Source organism: Coregonus clupeaformis, unplaced genomic scaffold (genome assembly GCF_020615455.1).
Source record: "Coregonus clupeaformis isolate EN_2021a unplaced genomic scaffold, ASM2061545v1 scaf0772, whole genome shotgun sequence".
NCBI lineage: Eukaryota > Metazoa > Chordata > Actinopteri > Salmoniformes > Salmonidae > Coregonus > Coregonus clupeaformis.
The window spans coordinates 14,620-30,000 of NW_025534227.1; the positions used below are offsets into that span (position 1 = coordinate 14,620).

At 44.0% G+C, this 15,381-nt stretch overlaps 1 protein-coding gene across 7 annotated transcripts in view; it reads left to right on the forward strand.

Moving 5' to 3' along the window:
• Window positions 1–485: 485 nt before the first annotated feature.
• The window catches only part of LOC121551773 (protein TsetseEP), a 25,575-nt gene continuing 10,679 nt past the window's right edge, over window positions 486–15,381 (forward strand). For 2 of the 7 annotated variants that reach the window (XM_045216674.1, XM_045216675.1), the window contains exons 1-2: window positions 492–1,049; window positions 14,228–14,564. In XM_045216674.1, coding sequence (XP_045072609.1) covers window positions 729–1,049; window positions 14,228–14,564 — 658 coding nt within the window. In that variant the 5' untranslated portion in view covers window positions 492–728. Of the gene's footprint in view, window positions 1,050–14,227; window positions 14,565–15,381 lie in introns of all 7 variants that reach the window. The other 5 variants (XM_045216671.1, XM_045216673.1, XM_045216677.1 and 2 more) reach the window with 5 other exon arrangements.

Sequence of the window (15,381 nt, forward strand, 5' to 3'; positions counted from 1 at the left end):
GATTTTAAATATGTTATGGCTTAGACTGTATTTTTCGTGGAACTTGATGAATAACACCAGGTGTCATGGCAAAAACGCTTACCTCCACTGAAACAAAGTGTTCAAAATGCATAACATTCCCTTTCAAGATCCATATTTTTGTGTTTTTAAGGTAAATGACACCTGACCTTATATTTAAAGCCTTTTGGAATCCACATTTTACACTAAATAATAAGTTATATTTCCTGGGGACAGAAAAAGAAGGCACTGCAATGTAGGAATGACCCAGCTAATCAAATCATATGAAAATTGCTATGTTCAAACAACTGGAAACTCGGAACTCTCCGACTTCAGTGCGTTCAAGACTACTGGGGAAAAACGAGCTCCGTCTGAGAAAAATTGTTAATCCGGGTTCCCAGTTGTCGTGAAAGCACCATTATAGCAATCTGGTGTCTGACGGCACAGTCTATGACGTAGCATGCAACCATTGGTTGATGCATGCAATGTCTGAGCAGGGGAACGCGACCGAGATGACGCTAAACTTTAAAGTCAGCGTTTACACCCGCGGGTTTATACGATTGTGTTCAGTGGGAGCGCGGATGCGATGATCTACAGTGTGCTTGGGACTACACTCTGACTAACACACCAACTGGCATCTACAACAAGAAGGACAATTTTGCATGTACACATATAATACATCTGTAGAAAACATAACATTTCACAAGTGAACCTTAAATAATTCTACCATCATGGAACTTGACGCGTCTATCATTCTCCCTGCGCTCTTCTTTACCATTCTTGCTGTTGTCTTGGCAGCCAAATTCATCCCCAGAAAACAACCAGAGGAGAAGAAGAAGAGGGTTAAAGTAGGCTATGGAGACGACATTCCTCCTTCCAGAGCATTGGCACCAGCAGTACCAGTAGTGGAAGTACCAAAAGTGGAGATATCACCACCAGTGATAAAACCTGAAGTTATCCCCGAGCCAGAAACAGTTGCCCCAGTAGTTGAAGAGATCAATGTTGTAGAAGAAGAGACAGTAAAAGAGCCAGAAATGATCCCCGAGATTCAGGTAAGATATTCTATTTAGCTTCATTGACCTGTTATGAATAGAACTTCTGGGCTTAGGTGATTCTTTGACTAATTGGTTTGAAGATGATGAAGTGACTATTTGGTGAACTGACCACAGCCTTTGTTGCTTAGTGCCTGGCCAGAAAACACTGTGCAATTGCTCTACTTTTAGATTAAATGTATTCTAAATCAATATTGTTTTAAATCCAATTTTGCGTCAAGTTGTGCAATTTACGCACTGTTTAAGCACGTCATTTCATTTGCAGGATCAATGCAATACTCTTGCATGCTGTTTCACATCAAATACGAATTCCACCAAAAGCTAATGTCTCTTTTGATAATCTAACATTAAATGTGTTTATTCAGTTAATAAATCCTTACGTTTCAAGCTGGATTTAAAATGAGCCCAGCTTGTATTGTCACAGAAGAGAAAATGACAATGAAAAACCATCTGTGTCTCCAAGGCCATTAATACAATACTTGCTTTATAATGCCCATTTAGCTAATGACAGTGTTATGTGCGTGCCAGAGCCAATGCTCTAAAGCGCACAATAAGCAGAACTGAATGTACCTTGTCTCCCAAGGGCACTCAGCATACCTGCCCCCCATGTAGCCTATAGTGCAACTGACCTTTTCCATCACAAGCCTATATGAGCCCTTTACAAGCCCCTGAGTAAAGACAGAATGTGTCCACTGCTGCTGTAACCTGACACACAGGTCACAGAGAATACATTGGAGACACCCTCTATATTTGGTCCCAAACATACATTATATTCTATATTTAACGACCATGAGGTCCAAGAGTAGTTGGACAGTGACCATTTATTTGTATTTTTTTATCTGTACTCCAGCACTTTGGATTTTAAATTATACAATGTCAATGAGGTTAAATTTCAGACTGTCAGTTTTAATTTGAGGGTATTTTAATCCATATGGGGTAAACCGTTTAGAAATTACAGCACGTTTTGTACACAGTCCCCCCATTTTAGGGAACCAAAAGTATCTGGACATTAAAGTAGTCAAAAGTTTAGTATTTGGTCCCATATTCCTAGCACACAATAACTACATCAAGCTTGTGACTCTACAAACTTGTTGGATGCATTTGCAGTTTGTTTTGGTTGTGTTTCAGATTACTTTGTGCCCAGTAGAAATTAATGTTAAATAATGTATTGTCATTTTGGAGTCACTTTTATTGTAAATAAGAATAGAATATGTTTCTGAACACTTCTACATTCATGTGGATGCTACCATGATTACGGATAATACTGAATGAATCATGAATAATGATGAATGAGAAAGTAACAGAGACACAAATATAATGCCCCCAAGACATGCCAGCCTCTCACCATTAGGTGAGGTAGCATTTCTTTGGGGGGTATGATATTTATGCCTCTGTAACTTTCTCACTCATCATTATTCACGATTTGTTCATGATTATCCGTAGTCATGTTAGCATCCACATTAATGTAGAAGTGTTCTGAAGCATATTATATTCTTATTTACAATAAAAGTGACTCCAAAATGACACAATACATTATTTACCATTCATTTTTATTTTACAGCTTCTTCTATAGTATTTATCTTTATGGCCCACTTTGTTAGACTCACTTAATCACTATGTTAGTGGCACCATGCCAACCAAGCTGAGGTGGTTTGTGTGTACATTACCACCTGCCGTGCATTTTGCCGCGCTCAAGTGCTAGTCGGAACTCAGAAATGTCGGACTTCCTAACTGGTTGAACGTGGCACGTGGATAACTACAACCAGTTAGCAAGTCGGACATTTCTGAGTTTCCAAGTTAGGGCTAGCACGTGAACGCGGCATTACTGCCTGAGCTTGACTATTATGTTTATTTTTTACAGTTGCATTTAAAGTGCACATTTAAGAGTGCTCTCTCTCTCTCTCCTCCCTCAAGCTGAAACAATCAATCAATCCAATTTATTTATAAAGCCCTTTTCACATCAGCAGATGTCACAAAGTGCTTATACAGAAACCCAGCCCATTTAGCCTCCTTTGTTATGAGAGACATAACTTCTCTCCATTGCCTGCTATATGGGACTCAGCCAAGTTGGGCTGCTGCAGCCCTGGGGCTGGTGGAGCTCATTGGCGAGTCAACATACAGTGCGAATGGCATGGCACTTCGTGTGGCTGGCTATCTGAGGGGCTAGATTAGAATAACATGGTGTCTGTTTTAGCGCTCCACTTTTATCACCATCAGCTTTCACATCAATGATCTGGGGCTGGGCTCTCATTTATCACATTAGACAACCAACATGCACTGCTCCGCTCTGCACAACTTTGAAGCCTAATATTATCTACAATAACATGTGCGTATGTTTAACCGCTTTCACATCATTGATCTGGCCTCTCATTTACCATGTTGGAAAACTAACCTGCACTACTCTCTGCACAAATATAATACAATTGAAGTGGAATAACATCTTGATAGATTCATAGGTGGTATGCAATACAATTCTGTACTGTAACTGCATAGTATGCAAAGTATGCAAACTGCACATTTACATTGTAACCAAAGGTATAGAGTTCTGAAATCACTAAACCCTTGCAATGCGACGAGGCTACATCTGGGAGCTGTGGAATTTGGGGCTCCTTCCTGTGCTGCTTGCTTTGCTGAAAGTGTTCCCTTACTAGTCCCCTCTCCTCTCCTTCATTCCCTCCGTCTCCTCATGTTTCGCCTGTATGTCTGTGTGTGCTTAGCAGCGGAGGCATGCTCTATGTCACGTCCATAGTCTTCCCTTCTGTTTGAACTTCACATTTCTGTTCCTTAATCTTCTCTCACTATCACTCTCCTGTGTTGTTTTGGGTGTGGGGGTCAGTGTAAGGTGCTCATAAATGTGTGTTACTGTCCTGGACACACCCCCTTCTCAAACCCTATAGAGCAGCCACTATAGAGCAGCCACTATAGAGCAGCCACTATAGAGCAGCCACTATAGAGCAGCCACTATAGAGCAGCCCCTATAGAGCAGCCCCTATAGAGCAGCCCCTATAGAGCAGCCACTATAGAGCAGCCCCTATAGAGCAGCCCCTATAGAGCAGCCACTATAGAGCAGCCACTATAGAGCAGCCACTGACACATGTAAAGAGAAGCATTAAGATCAGAAGCCAACCCAGAGTTGTTCTTCCATATCCTCACTATACTCCATTAGAGGATTGTGTAACAGTATTGAACAGTACTTTCTCCCTCAAATGTTCCATGACCACATTGTCAAGACAGAGGGTAGCAAACTAGAAAAGAGTATTGAATATTCAGCAGTCTAGTTTTGCTTGTTATGGGTCAGGGTCTGCAAACCTTTTTAACTATACCCTACACCTATAGTAGTCTGTGAATATGCCACATGTTATCGTGGCCCCCCTAAAACCAGAAAGGAAACAATTTCCACTAAAGCCCATTATTCCATACTTGAGCTGTAGCAGTGTTGGAACATTGTGTGTGTGTGTGTGTGTGTGTGTGTGTGTGTGTGTGTGTGTGTGTGTGTGTGTGTGTGTGTGTGTGTGTGTGTGTGTGTGTGTGTGTGTGTGTGTGTGTGTGTGTGTGTGTGTGTGTGTGTGTGTGTGTGTGTGTGTGTGTGTGTGTGTGTGTGTGTGTGTGTGTGTGTGTGTGTGTGTGTGTGTGTGTGTGTGTGTGTGTGTGTGTGTGTGTGTGTGTGTGTGTGTGTGTGTGTGTGTGTGTGTGTGTGTGTGTGTGTGTGTGTGTGTGTGTGCACACGTGTCGTGGAGGAGCACACAGTATAACATACATACATGTACACAGACATGTCAACCTATAGTGACCAATCAGGGGCCATGACTTATTAACTCCCAGTAGCCAGGCTTTGCCAAATCAATGTCTACACTGTGTTCTGAGATTAAGAGGGGCCCCTTCTCTCCTCCATGCTGCTCTCTTCACTATGTGGAGGTATATGCACTATATAGATGTGTATATGTGTTAGAGGGTTGGCCTTAAGGTAGCAAAGACACTGTAGTATGCTTCTGGCTGAGATTGATGAGCAGTAAAATAGTCTCAGCAGTACCTCACCTGTCAGCCTACAGATCTATCACTATGTAAACCCCTTCACCTCCCTCATATGGGAGAGCCCAATCTGTCTCCTCGACCTTTGGAGTGGACATGTGTGCTTGGCATGTTTGCCTGAACAGCATTCTCGTTTTACATGTTCCAATGGCTGCAACACTCCACACCCTGCCCCCATACCCATCCTTTCTTGTTGTACAGTCAGAAAGAGTTAAGCTAGCGTTCTATGCCTCAGGCTTGAATGTGATCATGTTAATCAAGTGTTGTATTTGCTCACCTCTTTTAGCGATACATCTTCCATGAAATGTTGATTGTGTCTTTTCACAAGTGTGACTTTTTTGCTTTATTTATATGAACATGTAAAACCCTCAAGAAATTGTTTACAAAACCCAAAATTATTGCAGATGTTCTTCTCTCTCTGAACCTTCTATTCTAACCTCTTGGATCTTTCATCGTGTTGAAACACACCATAAATGGGAATGTGTCTAGGCCTGCTAGCTAACTCACTGTTCACGCTGAGAAGGCAGAGATACACAGGCAACAGCTGGAGCAAGCTGTTCTTTTTTCAGATGCAACATGGAGGACAGTCTACTGTCATCCGGAAGTAGTTTGCTGCCTGTCGAAGGCCGTCAATTTTTTTTTATTCAGGCAAAACATTCGTAGTGTATAGTGGCCAATGTATGGTACCCTTTGACTGCTCATTGGTTAAATCCAATGTTTGTCAGTTGTCCCATGTGGGTAGTTCATAAGTAAAGCTGAGTTATCTTACGGCAGGACACAGTGGGTGTTATGTGTATAGTACACAGACTACAAGAAGAGACTAGGGAGTTTTTCTCAGAACATTCCTCAGCTCTCTTGTGTGTTCGTCAGACTCCTAACAGTAGCCTGTGATGGAATCTGCAGGGCTGCTTACTCATTGGTCAAGCTCTCCGCTGACCTACCTCTCTTGGTATTTCCCCTGGTCTCTCTGCCTACCTACCTCTGCATGCAGGCTGGAGCTACAGTCTGCTCTGGACCCTGTTGTCCTTCCCTTTCCCAGCGCTCGAGAGCTTTGTCTGGACCCAGACCCAGACCCAGGCACCCATCCCCATGAGAACACAATGCCATGGCTTCACACAACACAACCGCTAATTCCCCTCTGTAACACAGGCATTAGCCCATGACAAGAAGTTGGCAGTTGGCACTGACACAGTGTGGTGGGCACTGACTCCCTTTCTCCCAGCTTGACTCATCATAGAGCTGAAACCCTGGTGTTTTGGTCTTTTCTGGCCATGTTGGGCCCTGCGCTGTGCACTAGACGAGTCAACACAGAGGAATGGAGGAGGTCTGCCCAGTGCCAGAGTGAGAGGAGGAGAGAGGAAGCATGAGGGAGGGATTTCCACTCTTAAAGGTTAGCCAATCCCCCAGTGAAAAGCTAAGAAACAGCAGCTCTTTGTAAGTTCATTGGCCAGGCCTGCACAGGCCTCTTGGCAGGTAGTTCCTGTTAAAAGCTACCGTCAACTGCAGTGCTGAAAACTGTATGTCTAAACAGTACAGTACATGCTTTCTATACAGTGTTGGTATGTATGGAGGAAGTCATGGTGGGTTGAGCTGTTTCCTATAGAGGTGTTGCTGCTCTAGGCTGTGTGTATTGTTCTGTCAAAACAACAGATAAACTGTATCATGTGATTCACTCTTTTGATATCATCAATTGCGTAATCTGACCTGAATCATTGAGGATGTTCTTACTTAATAAAAGTCAGCTGTTTCGGATAACAGAACAAGGGCAAAACTATTGTATAATTTTAGTAATAATCTGATATATTCCAAGTCAATCATTACTTGTGAGAATCAACATTTGGACTCAATTCAGAGCCAATGACATGTTGAAATGAAACCTCACCCACAGTCTCCAGTCCAGTGGTGATGTCATCGATGGCACAATGGAGTAGGATCTCATTCCTGCAGGCCGCCACAGCACACTGTGACCATTGACTGCCAGGACACAAAGCTGTGTGTGTTTGTGTCTGTTTATGAGTCTGTGTGTGTTTGTATAGGACAGCGGAGTCACTGACCACCTTCCGGGAGACACTTGAAACCCTACCTCTTTAAGGAATACCTGGAATAGTATAAAGTAATCCTTCTTCCCCCACCCCCCAGAAAAAAAAGAAGAAAAAAAAGGTGGTTGTCCCACTGGCTATCATAAGTTGAATGCACCAATTTGTAAATCGCTCTGGATAAGAGCGTCTGCTAAATGATGTAAATGTAAATGTATACACATTAGCAACACCTCTATTAGCAACACCCTATGGCTAGCTCTGCACCTGAAAGCTCTGAACACTAATTGGCTTCATGCTACCCCACCGGATGTTCCTCGCTCTACACACTATCGAGGTATGTCTGTTGTTGTTTCATTCATTGGTAATATCATCCACCGATAAGGCAGTGGCTTTGGGGGAACAATGTGTCTGTGTGTACGCAGAGACACAGAGCAGGGGTGGGAGGTTGCTGAGACAACGGGACACTATTCCACCCCAGATACCTTGGCCCACTGCCCTGAGCCCTTTTCAGGGGATTGTCTGATGGACTGCAACAACATGACACAAACAGCCTGGTACCGCCTGGTATGAACGCATCTCAATGGACATTTTAATGGAGGAAGAGAAGAGAACTTCAGGACAATCTAAAGGAGAGGGTACAGTACACCAAAGGGGCTTCAGCTGAATTCTCAGCTGATGCAATCTTGACGTGGACAGTAAATACACAAAGTTCATCCTGCTACATCAGAGGTGTGGTTTCAACACCACCCTTGCCCACCACCCACTCAAGGGGCGCGGTAGCACTATAAATTCCCTGAGGCAGCTAGAATTTCACATGGCAGGCCAAGGGCCCACCCCAACAGCTCTTAAGAGGATCTCCAGTGAGACCAATGCAGTTTATTACCATTCTGTTTATTGTTGCTATATAGGTAGCCACATTTATTCAGTATCCACTTGCAAAGAAATATCATTCTCTTCTGCCTCCTTCTATGCACGGACCACTATCAATGTTGCAGATGATTACGAGCTAGAAGCTCCTGAGTGGCGCAGTGGTCTAAGGCACTGCATCGCAGTGCTAACTGTGCTACTAGAGATCCTGGTTCGAATCCAGGCTCTGTCGCAGCCGGCCGCGACCGGGAGACTCATGGGCGGCGCACAATTGGCCCAGCGTCGTCCAGGGTAGGGGAGGGAATGGCCGGCAGGGATGTAGCTCAGTTGATAGAGCATGGCGTTTGCAACGCCAGGGTTGTGGGTTCGTTTCCCATGGGGGGCCAGTATAAAAAAAAATTAAAAAAAATGTATTCACTAACTGTAAGTCGCTCTGGATAAGAGCGTCTGCTAAATGACAAAAATGTAATGTAAATGTAAGCAGAGTATCATGCCAGGTATCAGGTGTACACAGCTATGCAGCTGTCTATTTACTACCACAAACCGATGCTGGCACTAAGACTGCACTCAACGAGCTGTATAGGGCCAAAAGCAAACAAGAAAATGCACACCCAGAGTTCGGCGTTTCTCGTGGCTGGTGATTTTAATGCAGGGAAACTGAAATCCGTTTTATATATTTTTTTTTTGCATGTCACCTGTGCAACTATAGGCGTCAAAACTCTTGATCACTTTTACTCCACACACAGAAACGCATACAAGGCCCTCCCTCACCCTCCCTTTGGCAAATCAGACCATGACACTATCCTTCTGCTTCCTGCTTACAAGCAAAAACTAAAATAGGAAGTACCAGTGATGCGCTCAATACGAAGGTGGTCCGATGAAGCGGATGCTAAGCTACAGGACTGTTTCACTAGCACATACTGGAATATGTTCCAGGATTCATCCGATGGCATTGAGGAGTTTAACACATCAGTCACCGGCTTCATAATAAGTGCATCGACGACGTCGTCCCCACAGTGACCGTATGTACATACCCCAACCAGAAGCCATGGATTACAGGCAACATCCGCACTGAGCTAAAGGCTAGATCTGCCGCTTTCAAGGAGCAGAACACTAATCTGGACACTTCTAAGAAATTCCGCTACGACATCCGATGAGCCATCAAACAGGCAAAGCGTCAATACAGGACTAAGATCGAATACTACTACGCAGGCTCTGACACTCAATGGATGTGGCAGGGCTTGCCAACTATTACGGATTACAAAGGGAAACTCAGCCATGAGCTGCCCAGCGACGCAAGCCTACCAGACGAGCTAAATGCCTTCTATTCTCTATTCTCGCTTCGAGGCAAGCAACACTGAACCATGCATGAGAGCACCAGCTGTTCTGGACAACTGTGTGATCTTGCTCTCCGTAGATGATGTAAAATCATTAAACAGGATAACATTCGCAAGGCCGCTGAGCCAGACGGAATACCAGGACGAGTACTCAGAGCATGCGCCACAGGAGGCTGAAAAGATTTGGCATGGGCCCTCAGATCCTCAAAAAGTTATACAGCTGCACCATTGAGAGCATCTTGACTGGCTGCATCACCGCTTGTACGATAACTGCAAGGTGGTGAGTATGGCCCAGTACATCACTGGGGCCTAGCTCCCCGCCATCCAGGACCTCTATACCAGGCGGTGTCAGGCCTATAAAATTGTCAAAGACTCCAGTCACCCAAGCCATAGACTGTTCTCACTGCTACCGCACAGCAAGCAGTACCAGTGCACCAAGTCTGGAAGAAAAGGGACCCTGAAGAGATTATACCCCTAAGCCATAAGACTGCTAAACAAGACTGCTGAATAGCTAATCAAATGCACTGACTCTGTGCACACACTGGACTTTACCCACACACACACACATACACATTACATACGCCCACAGACACATAACACGTGCACACATGCATACTGACGCCACACACACACACACACACACACACCCATACACACACTTTCACACTTACCACATACAAAGGAGAACCCTTTGAAGAACCCTTTTTGGTTCCAGGTAGAACTCTTTTCGGTTCCATGTAGAACCCTTTCTACACAGGGTTCTACATGGAACCGAAAAGGGTTCTACCTGGAACCAAAAAGGGTTCTACCTGGAACCAAAAAGGGTTCTCCTATGGGGACAGCCGAAGAACCCTTTTGGAACCCTTTTTTCTAAGAGTGTACTTACCCAAAATGGCTGAGGGCATGTCAGTGGATGCCACATCTACAGCATGAGGTCAGAGGTCACTGTCACTGTATGAGCTGAGTGAGGGGTTAATTGGTCAGGCAGTTGTTAACAGGGCCCTAAATCCTCTACAAGCCATCCTAAAGCTCTTGGCCTAAGTTTGGTGTCTGGGTGGTACATGAGGAGCCTGAGAGATGATGACTGATGCACAATGGAATAATGACCTCATACACTTCTACTAGAGAGAGCTCTCTGACCAAATTAGGAGAGAGATGTAAAAAGGGAGTATTTGTGATGATAGTGTAACTTACAAAATGTGAGCAATGAATCATCTCATTCTAAAGCAGTGGTATTCAAAGTCAGGGGAACTGCAGTGGGGTAGCCAAAAAAAAGATATATACTTTTTTTGAGTAAATGTATTTATTGGTTTCTTTTCATTTTGATAAGAAATCAAAATGCAATGAATTGAAGGTTGACATAAAAATCGACATTTACCAATTTTAAGATTGTGTCATTAGATTTGGGGTAGGGTGGGGTCGCGAGAAATTCTGTAAAAAAATGGGGTCCCCGCTTAAAAGGTTTGAATACCATTGCTCTAAAGGGATTCTATAGACCTACTGTACCAGTCAAAGTTTGGACACACCTACTCATTCAAGGGTTTTTCTTTATTTTTACTATTTTCTACATTGTAGAATAATAGTGAAGACATCAAAACTATGAAATAACACATGGAATCAGGTAGTAACCAAAAAAGTGTTAAACAAATCAAAACATATTTTAGATTCTTCAAAGTAGCCACCCTTTGCCTTGATGACAGCTTTGCACACTCTTGGCATTCTGTCAACCAGCTTCACCTGGAATTATTTTCCAACAGTCTTGAAAGAGTTCCCACATATGCTGAGCACTTGTTGGCTGCTTTTCCTTCACTCTGCCGTCCAACTCATCTCAAACCATCTCAATTTGTTTGAGGTCGGGGGATTGTGGAGGCCAGGTCATCTGATGCAGCACCATCACTTTCCTTCTTGGTCAAATAGCCCTTACACAGCCTGGAGGTGTGTTGGGTCATTGTCCTGTTGTAAAACAAATGATAGTCCCACTAAGCGCAAACCAGATGGGATGGCGTATCGCTGCAGAATGCTGTGGTAGCCGTGCTGGTTAAGTGTGCCTTGAATTTTAAATAAATCACAGACAGTGTCACCAGCAAAGCACCCCCACACCATCACACACCTCCTCCATGCTTCATGGTGGGAATCACACATGCGGAGATCATCCGTTCACCTACTCTGCGTCTCACAAAGACATAGCGGTTGGAACCAAAAATCTCAAATATGGACTCATTAGACCAAATGACAGATTTCCACCAGTCTAATGTCCTTTGCTCGTGTTTCTTGGCCCAAGCGAGTCTCTTCTTCTTATTGGTGTCCTTTAGTAGTGGTTTCTTTGCAACAATTCGACCATGAAGGCCTGATTCACGCAGTCTCCTCTGAATAGTTGATGTTGAGATGTGTCTGTTACTTGAACTCTGAAGCATTTATTTGGGCTGCAATTTCTGAAGCTAGTAACTCTAATTAACTTATCCTCTGCAGCAGAGGTAACTCTGGGTCTTCCTTTCCTGTGGCGGTCCTCATGAGAGCCAGTTTCATCATAGCGCTTGATGGCTTTTGCGACTGCACTTGAAACTTTCAAAGTTCTTGACCATTTCCATATTGACTGACCTTCATGTCTTAAAGTAATGATGGACTGTCGTTTCTCTTTGCTTATTTGAGCTGTTCTTGCCATAATATGGACTTGGTCTTTTACCAAATAAGGCTATCTTCTGTATACCACCCCTACCTTGTCACAACTGATTGGCTAAAACGCATTAAGAAGGAAAGAAATTCCACAAATTAACTTTTAACAAGGCACACCTGTTAATTGAAATGTATTCCAGGTGACTATCTCATGAAGCTGGTTGAGAGAATGCCAAGAGTGTGCAAAGCTGTCATCAAGGCAAAGTGTGCCTTGAACACATATGTAATCATGTAATAACCAAAAAAGTGTTAAACAAATCAAAATGTATTTTATATTTGAGATTCTTCAAAGATTCCATATGTGCTATTTCATAGTTTTGATGTCTTCACTATTATTCTACAATGTAGAAAATAGTACAAATAAAGAAAAACCCTGGAATGAGTAGGTGTGTCCAAACTTTTGACTGGTACTGTACATTTAGCACTAGTATGACCCTGAATAAGATAGCGTTTATGAATGTGTGAGTTGGGTCCTATGCATGGAGTGTTTTGGTGTTTAATAGTTGAGGAATTCAGTGGCAGAGGGAAGAGGCTGTTGGTGGGTAGGTCTGCTAAATGGATTCCATTCCAGTGGCTGGGTGTGAGTAGCCTAGAGAGGGCTGCTCAGGGATTAGGCTATGAGACACAGTTGGGCCTGGTGGAATCCATGCCCCTGGCCTGCTCTGTCTGCTACCATTTGTTACTGTGGTGGGTTAGTCAACATGTCCATCGCCATAAAGTCTGCTCCAAGAGGAGGGGTAGGGTCGTGACACAGGGGGGCATGAGCTTCCTCTGCTAAAATAATTTTCCTTTCTGTGCCAAGATACATTTATACACTTTAAAGTCATGTGGCCAATTTATATAGACACAAATATGAACAGCCACAGGCAGAAATGTCAACAAAACATTGAATATTTTGATAAAATCGCCTTCAGCTTCTTTCCTTAATTTGTCACTTTGGTCTTCTAAATTTGGAGACTTTAGAACTACTTTAGAGTTGGACTACATTGTAAATGAGCACCCTACTTATACTCTGAGTTCTAGGCTTTAGTCATTGTTACTCTGATCAGAGATGACAGGAGGTCTCTGGCAGCGCATCAAGCCCTGAGTCCACTGTGTCCCCATATGTGTCCTCACTGTCTCTCGGTGTCCTCACTGTCTCTCGGTGTCCTCACTGTCTCTCGGTGTCCTCACTGTCTCTCGGTGTCCTCACTGTGAGATTAGTTCTCCCAAGTATCAGACACCAAAAGCATTAAAATAACTTGTTCGTGCATGTGTGTGTGTGTGTGTGTGTGTGTGTGTGTGTGTGTGTGTGTGAGTTCCTGCGAGTCCAGTTCTGTCAGGGCCAGGGAAAGTTCTGGAGAGGGAGGGGTGGAGATGGATTGAAGTGGGGTTTATTTGTGCCTGTGTCATTGGCAGACGGCATACAGAGAGGACACAGCCACTAAACAAGAACCTGAGAGTGAGCTGCAAATGACAGCTGTCACTCATAGAAGAACCATTACAATGTGTCAAGAGGTTATCACATTCACGTGGGTCAGCAGTTGAGTTAGCAGTTTGTAGAGGTTTGCTCTGATACAAAGGCACAAAATATGCAGGTTTTACATTTCAGAATGTGAAGGATGATGTTATGGGTTATGTCCTTCCAGCACCAATTTCGGAGGAGAAAAATGTTTATAGAATGTGGGAAGCGATGCCATTTAAGTATATGGCTATATTTCCCCACCATAGGCCTACTCCTTATATAATGTGGCAATTTGGATACTATGGGGGTGTAGTGGCAGTTTGACAGACACTCCCTTTGTATTTTTGCACAAGTTCTTTTCAGTGTCTCTATTCTTGGCAGTTTCCCAAAGTCAGCAGTGTTTGAGCTGATTTCTCATATACAATTACTGGGCTCAGTCATCTCTGTCTTATATGCCCCAGGAGGCTATGCATGACAAACAACACTCATCAGTTTTTATTGTTATTCCCGTGAGGAGTTGGTTCCACTAATGTAATTGTCTCAGGTACTATAGAAACAAGTCTAGCCTAAAGCTCTGCTATATTTAGAACCTAGGACTGCTAGGTTGGGAATACAACACAATTCGCTATTAACCTCGATTAGCCACTACACAGACCATTGAAGACCATTGGAAAACAAAGTCATATTCACTGTCTGATGTTTTGCTCAATATGAATCACAATTCCATTGTGTTAAACAGCATTTCAGGTGTACAGTAGATTAAATCTGTTATACACTTTGTCACTGCAGGCTGTGCCAGAGCCCGTGCCAGAACCCGTGGTTGAGCCAGAACCCGTGCCTGAGCCCATCCAAGAGCCAGAGCCCATCCTTGAGCTCATCGCCGAACCTGAACCTGTACCCGTGGTGAAGGAGGTCCCCGTCAGAGAGCCCACCCCAGAGCCAGCGAGGGAACCCACCCCAGAGCCAGCGAGGGAACCCACCCCAGAGCCAGCGAGGGAACCCACCCCAGAGCCAGCGAGGGAACCCACCCCAGAGCCAGCGAGGGAACCCACCCCAGAGCCAGCAAGGGAACCCACCCCTGAGCCCGTCTTCATGCCAGAGCCAGAGGACCTTGAGAGCAACGGTAGTACGTTTTAATAGTTTTTGGGTGTCAGCTAACTGTCAGCTGTGGGTACAGTCAGTCGTCCCAAGTCCGAAAGCAGATCAAGTTTGACTCCCTGAATGGATTGACTTTAGTAATGACTAACATATAATGCTGCATCATACCAACCTCAAAGGGCCCTAATGCATTAGCCAGCATTAACGTGATGCACATCAAAACACTGCATACCCAGCAAATCCTCATTTAAACTGGATCTGGGGAGGCTAGCGGAGACACTTGCGTGTATATACGCTGTGTGGTATATCCTCCACTGACACATCCCCTTACAGTCTTGAGACTTGCCCTCCTTTCACTGGAACTGAGTCGTGCGTTCAAACCAGCCACCATTTTGTCTTCCATTCAGGTCTCTATTGAGGCCTGTCTCATTGTGCCAGATTACAGTAAGTGTTTCCAGGTGAGAGGTTGAAGTCAGTCAGGCCTCCCTGGAATACTGTACAATACAACCACACAGAGCCACACAAACACAAGAGCTTTGTGCCTATGAGCTTTTATACTGTCGCTTAGATATCTGACTAGGTTTCGGTTGGACGCCTCCTTTTATTTCCCGTTCAGCAGGGATCATCAACTCGATTCAGCCGGGGGCCGATTTTTTTCTTGAGCGGATGTTCAAGGGAATGGAATATAATTACAGTCTACAAATAATTTGTAGACTGCAAATTGACCGCAAAAAGCCCAAACAAATACGGTTCATACTGTATCATATTTCACTAAAACATAATAACATAGTATACGATCACATACCTGTATATCTCTCCATTATGTGTGGGAATACTTTGGAACA